Source organism: Amphimedon queenslandica, unplaced genomic scaffold, assembly GCF_000090795.2.
Source record: "Amphimedon queenslandica unplaced genomic scaffold, v1.1 AMPQUscaffold_12294, whole genome shotgun sequence".
Classification (NCBI taxonomy): domain Eukaryota; kingdom Metazoa; phylum Porifera; class Demospongiae; order Haplosclerida; family Niphatidae; genus Amphimedon; species Amphimedon queenslandica.
This window is the reverse complement of record NW_003547468.1, coordinates 10,518-16,798: the sequence shown is the minus strand read 5'-3', so window position 1 is coordinate 16,798 and position 6,281 is coordinate 10,518. Positions and strand designations below refer to the sequence as shown.

The following is a 6,281-nucleotide window of genomic DNA, read 5'->3' as shown; positions in this document are numbered from 1 at the left end:
AAAGTTCGAGCTGATTTTGATCAAATTTGGATTTTTTATGAATTTTTAAAATTGCCCTTGATCTAAAATAATGACAATTAAAGTACTATACAACCCACTGACCTCCATTCACCCTCAACTATACTCTACACTGGTGACATGTAATGTCCCAATTGATACAAAGGTAGTACATTATAGTGAGTGTTGTACGTTGCTATTATTAATTATTTTTAAAAGTATCATTATTAAGTAAAATTAATGTATTTTTAAATGTTAACAACAAGTGCTTGTTTAATGAGTTGTTTTTGTTGAGGGTTGAGTACTGCAGGGAAGGAGACATTGAACCTAATGATGAGGTCTCCTCTCTCATTAGGATCATCAACCAGGGGCATACCCTCTCCCACAACCCTTATCTCTCTACCAGGATATATCACATCAGTTATTGGTACTGTTATGAGTCTATTGTCCAGTGTCAGTAGTTCCACTGCTCCTCCTGTTAATGCCTATTATAATGGAATAGATTGATATTAGATAGGATATTATATGTACATGTACATAATAGTTTGAAATAATTGCACATTATTAGTTAATGTGTCATTAGTACACACACACAGGTCCCTAATCCATTGATGTATAATGATTATTGGTTTATGATGTACACTGTATCATGATGATTTATGCTACTATTATAATATTACAAGTACATGCATGTACATATCTTACTGTTACTAGACTAATGAGTGGTTGGTATATGAGGTTATTCCCTTCTCTATGATACTGGGAATGAGGTAAGTCCTTAATCACAAACACTATATCACCTAAAGGATGAATGAGGAGTATCTAATATACTGTACTGATGGGTTAGTCTGCAGATTACAAGGTATCCTGTTGGGTCCCTGGTCTCCTTCTTTAGTGAACCTGACCTTTGTACCCTCTCTCCAGCCTCTTCCTACGGTTATTGTTAGTATCTTCTCCCGTGTACTGGTAGTCTGTCCATCTTCATTCAATATCTATAGGTACAATATTAATGTAATTGAGTTTGATTTTTAAGAATAAAGTTTTGGTGAATAGTGCTAAATTTTTGGTGATTTGTGGGTTTTAATTTGTAATTGAGCATGACACCATGTACATAATGGTGGACTTTATTTTGGTGACTAGCTATCAAAAGTCAAATTTTACCTCCAAAATTACCAACTATATACAGTATAATAATTACCAACTATATACAGTATAATAATAATTACTTTTCGTGATATTTTCATCTTCTTAGTGCAGCCATTGTATATTTCTTCCAGTTTGAGTTGAAGGTCTCTTTCAATGGGTGGGTCCTGCTTGGGCTGTGCTCTTCCTTGAATCCCACCAAACGTAGCATGTCCATCAATATCAATGTTACTCTCAAGATCAGTGAAATCTAATAATGAAAGAGAAGAGAGAGAGAGAGAGAGAGAGAGAGAGGGAGAGAGAGAGACTGAAAGTAAAGGTTCATAGATGTAGGTGTTTATTGTGTTAAAACTAGTCCATAAAAGTATACAGTCAATAATCAGTTTGGTACTTTTCTTTGTGTGTGCGTGTGAACATGTTAATTACAGAACTAACTTGCAAATGGGTTGTCTCCTCCAAAGAATTTACGAAATACAGTGTCAACGTCTCCATGAAACGTGTAGCCATTGGATACGTCTATAATATGAAAGTATTTGATGATTATAGACCAGTGTGTGTCTGGAGGTGAGTATCAGTAATGTAATACCTGAGTCCCTTGATATCTGCCCTTAGCTTCACCTCAAGCAGATATCTCAGTCCTCAGGTATTACTTATACACACACACACCTCCAGACAGGCTGGTCACTACATGTACATGTACATGTACACGTACCTCCATTTGAGTCAGGGATTCCTCTCTTTAAACCTTCTTCACCAAACTTGTCATAAATTGCTTTCCAGTAGCCTATAATGACCAGTAGACCACATATTCAGTTTTGCCGGAATTTGATAAATTAGTACCATAATTCATCAACCCTCCCCAAATTATAAAGCGACATTTTATAAATAAATTATTCCTACCATTGTTCAGTACATCATAAGCTTCAGCAATCTCCTTTGACTTCTCCACAGCCCCTGGCCTGTTGTTGCAGTCAGGATGATACTTCAGTGCTAATGTACGATACCTGTGACCAATTATGAACTGAACTGCAATCATGTAAAGGAACTCACGCTTTCTGTATCTCAAAGCTCGAGGAACTCCTCGGTATCCCCAGCACAGCATAATAATCCTTACCCATAATCTCTCTCTTTGTCAAATACAAGACAAGCGTTGCTATGCCCGTTGCTAAGATAACCGGAGGTTTTACGGGAATACACGGTATTAATATACGGATAATACACGGAACTGACGCTAAGACGCCTTTATAAGGACTTGGGAGAGATGGTCTGATCTTTCAGTCACCATTTTTACTATTGAATGGCTACAGAAGACGCTAAGCATCGCTTCAGCAATTATGACTCTTTTGACCCGTTCTCTTACATCAAACGTAAATATGCGACCATGTCAGAACTGGTTGCCATCCCTCTCAGGGAGATGCACTCTGTTTTCACCAAAGACGCGAACGGTTGTCATCAAGAAGGCGGTGGGGGGTTGAAGATCCTTGACTATGGCTGTGGGCCGGTCCCTGTCTATCTCTCTAGCTTGCCAATGAGCTCTTCTGAGATTGTTTTCGCCGAGTATGGCGAGGCTAACCGCCATGCTCTTCAGATGTGGTTAGACAAGATACCGGGTTGCCCAGACTACACTCCCTTTTTTAAATATGCCGTTGAAAATCTTGAAGGTTTGACCGGAGAAGAGCCTGTCTTGAAGAAACAGGAACAGCTAAGGAAGCAAGTGAAAGCCGTTGTTTCGTGTGATGCTACCAAAGACCCTCCCATTGCCCCGGGATATGAGGGTCCTTATGATTACGTACTGTGCAGTCTGTGTCTAACCGTTACTGCCTCCAGCATTGAAGAATACAGTGCTAATCTTGGTCGTGTCACGTCTCTCCTTAAACCTGGCGGGAAGCTCTTTTTGAACAGCATTGAAGCAAGGGTTGGGGACTATTTCATGTACACGGCTGGTGAAGAGGAATTCTACGCTCTGAGTATGAACATGGCGAGTCTTGAGCAGGTTCTTCGAGAGAATGGCTACGGAGACGTGAGGATGATCCGTACTGATATTGACGAGACGCCAGGAGCATATCAATACGTCTCACCAGAGGTATCTGCCCTCATCTTTGTTGTTGCTACTAAACTATATTAATAATAATAATAATAATATTAATAATGAGCTTTCTTGTATGAGCATGTGCTATAATGTGAACATTGTGTGTGGTGTTAATTAATACTATAACCTTTTGTAGGCCCTTCTCTCTTTTATTCAGTTGTGTATTGGTTAATTGTTGTTATAGATTTAGATTTGAAGCAAAGGCACATCAGTCTGTTTGTTCCAGCAGCAGGCAGAGAGAGAGAAGAGAGAGAAAACACACAGCCATTATAATGAGAGAGTGCCAGTCTGTCTCCAACACATCACACAATGGCAACATGAATGATATTCACTTGACTGCCCCACTACCATTCAATCAATTGAAGAAATGTAAATGCACTATTGTTACTATTCTGTAGTGTTAACATTCATTTTACAGCAGCAGAGCAGTTCATGTACTGTATGTATGTTAGTCAGGAAAACCTTCACTGTGTAACACATACTGACCTATGCACTAATAATAATGATAATAGTCACTTTATACAGTTTTCTGATATTGTTCAGTATTTTGTCTGCTTGCTCACGTGATATTACGACGATTTTAATGCGATTTTCTGTCAAAATTAATACTATAATTCCAGCCTCTTATAATCAGCCTATATTGTTGTTATGCTCCCGGGCCTTTATTAAGGACACCATTGCAATACACTACCTGTCCTTAATGCAGTATAGTTATGCTATAATTAACTCAATTATGTGTCTACATTAAGACTTGAGTCTCCCATCATGATGTGTGTTTCAGTGTTTATGTCTCAATGTTTGTATAATGTAATCAGTTGGAAGCTATACCAGCCTCCAGTATGAGATAGGATGTGGTGACATGTTCATCATGATTGCTGGTATGTGTACTATTATTTACATCCTTTGAGGTAACTGTTCACTGGATCCAGTCCTCATAACATCCACTTGTACATGTATTCCGGGTTGGAGATTTGAACTATTATTCATGTAAAGGTAATTTAAAATAAACAGCCCGGTCTTATGACTATCCCATGAAGCAGTCGTTATCTGAAGGATATTATTTTCATAGCTTTTAGAAGGTGGGGATTTATTATCTGATAATCATAATCACAATTTTATCTGTAATAGTCTAAAATATTCACATGCACTTGACATGCTGACAGAATGTGCTGGATGCACCTTGAACCCACAAATTAAATACCATTGCACCCAGCTAGCCACCCACGCAGCATCACGTGGTCAGCTGGCCTGATGTTTGTTGTCAGTGCTGTCACTCTCATATCCACTCTCATCTCGTATCCTCCTAGCCTGTATGTCTTATGTCAACGAACTGTGTGTGACAGTTGTGATAGAAAGGGAGCTTTAGGAAGGTCACAGATACCACTGATTAGTCCAGCTCGAGACAAAACGTTGCCTGCTATAACAGAGTAAACTATAGGCCGTCGATAGTAGTAGATCTATACAGTGAATCATGGAGGCTAGTGAAGGATACGAGTCATTCGACTCTCTGGCTTACATAAAGAGGAAATACTCTCAAATGAACGAGTTGATTGCTGTACCTTTAAGAGAGATGCACCCGATATGGGAGTCTCTAGAGAAAGAAGGAAGAAAGGATCTCAAAGTACTAGACTTTGGCTGTGGCCCCATACCAATATACCTCTGTAGTGCCCCGCGGGCCGCCTCTGAGATTGTGTTTGCTGAATATGGTGCCGGTAACAGGGACATCTTAAAACTATGGTTAGATAGAGATGTCAGCTCACCAGATTATACCCCATTCTTTAAATACGTCGTACAAGATCTTGAAGGACTTTCAGACGACACTTCTGTCCTTGAACGACAGGATGACCTACGAAGATTAGTGAAAGCCATTGTACCGTGTGATTGTACCAAGGACCCTCCAATAGACCATGGTTTCAACGGACCCTATGACATCATCAACTGTAGTTTATGCTTAGCTGTAGCGTCTACCACTTTAGAAGAATATAGTCTTTATTTGGGTAGGCTCACGAGAATGCTTAGACTAGGCGGAAGGCTGTTTCTAAATAGTATTGAAGCTCGTGATGGAGCAAAGAGCTTTACCTACCCAACTGGTACTGACAATTCACAGTTCTTTAATTCGCTGAGTATGAATGAAGATTTGCTCACTTTTGTTTTGAATGAGAATGGCTGTAAAGCCGATAGAATATGTCACACTTATATCGACAGTACACCTGGGGCTCGTAATTATGTCTCTCCGGAAGCTTCTGCCATGATCTTCGTATCAGCGACCAAAGTTAAGGAGTGATTTCTTTGCTCTATAATTCAATTGTTAGTGACATTTATATTTATCTCTTTAATTGATTATTTATTCCAATTCATTTCTCATATTTATTGTTGATTTTTTTATATTTATTTTGCTTTCATTGTTACTTTCATTTCCTTTGTGTTGTGTATAATTAAAAATTTCTGTACAGACAATTACGGAAGTATCCTAATTCTAGGTTATTTTATCACGTGACTACACGTGTGTAGCTCTGTGTGATGCTAGTCCATAGAAAGTGGGTACTACTCGCTCCAGGATGTGTTGGTCTGTGTTCAAGATCCTTCTCTTCTAGCAGTGACAGACCCCCCAGGTCTACATGCTCTATCTATGGACGTCCTAAAAAGAACGGCAAGATAAATGATAATTTTTATAAAATTATAATATACATAATACCATATATATAGGTGCTAATTAAAGGGAGGGGGAATTTTGCATTTTGAGCATAGCATAGATATAATACACGGAACAGGATTAGAAACATGATCACGTGAGCGCATTATCCATTGAAACACTCCTAGTTATGCCGGGAACTGGTCCCGTAATGGAGATGAATGGAGATACTTTGTGGGACTCTCCAGACGATATCTGATAGTTTTGTAACTAAATATTTGCTTCTATGGTTACTTCTTAACCTCTTACAGTGCACTGTGGTGTTTGTTATGGACTGCGTTTAATAGTTTTAGAGTACTGACGCCATTGAAATATGGCCTTTGGTTTCGACATGCCGTAACTTTCTAAAACTTCTGTTTA

General features: G+C 38.9%; 3 protein-coding genes across 3 annotated transcripts in view; 2 read left to right on the top strand and 1 right to left on the bottom strand.

Moving 5' to 3' along the window:
- Positions 1-203: 203 nt before the first annotated feature.
- Positions 204-2,318, bottom strand: LOC100638316 (dnaJ homolog subfamily B member 13-like). The gene is made up of 8 exons (XM_003390597.2): positions 2,191-2,318; positions 2,041-2,144; positions 1,853-1,924; positions 1,576-1,656; positions 1,224-1,390; positions 857-989; positions 703-797; positions 204-482 (listed from the first exon to the last, which is right to left on the bottom strand). The coding sequence occupies exons 1-8, from the start codon at positions 2,256-2,258 to the stop codon at positions 246-248; spliced, it is 957 nt and encodes a 318-aa protein (XP_003390645.1). The 5' UTR covers positions 2,259-2,318; the 3' UTR covers positions 204-245.
- A 63-nt stretch (positions 2,319-2,381) lies between these two features.
- LOC105314910 (nicotinamide N-methyltransferase-like) lies at positions 2,382-3,796 on the top strand. Its single transcript, XM_011409337.2, has 2 exons — positions 2,382-3,223; positions 3,414-3,796. The coding sequence occupies exons 1-2, from the start codon at positions 2,438-2,440 to the stop codon at positions 3,417-3,419; spliced, it is 792 nt and encodes a 263-aa protein (XP_011407639.1). The 5' UTR covers positions 2,382-2,437; the 3' UTR covers positions 3,420-3,796.
- A 1,930-nt stretch (positions 3,797-5,726) lies between these two features.
- LOC105314911 (mitochondrial genome maintenance exonuclease 1-like) overlaps positions 5,727-6,281 on the top strand; it is a 3,835-nt gene continuing 3,280 nt past the window's right edge. The window contains exon 1 of the mRNA XM_020004277.1: positions 5,727-5,879. Within this exon, the coding sequence (XP_019859836.1) occupies positions 5,750-5,879 (130 nt within the window). The 5' untranslated portion in view covers positions 5,727-5,749. The remainder of the gene's footprint in view (positions 5,880-6,281) is intronic.

What these genes read in the sequence shown, in the direction of transcription:
- LOC100638316 (XM_003390597.2), bottom strand. Translation starts at nt 2,258, where the DNA reads ATGGGTAAGGATTATTATGCTGTGCTGGGGATACCGAGGAGTTCCTCG. An exon ending in AATCCCTGACTCAAATGGAG is followed by an intron (nt 1,657 to 1,852) that starts GTACGTGTACAT and finishes TTCATATTATAG; the next exon opens with ACGTATCCAATGGCTACACG. An exon ending in CACTCATTAGTCTAGTAACA is followed by an intron (nt 483 to 702) that starts GTAAGATATGTA and finishes CCATTATAATAG; the next exon opens with GCATTAACAGGAGGAGCAGT.
- LOC105314910 (XM_011409337.2), top strand. Translation starts at nt 2,438, where the DNA reads ATGGCTACAGAAGACGCTAAGCATCGCTTCAGCAATTATGACTCTTTT.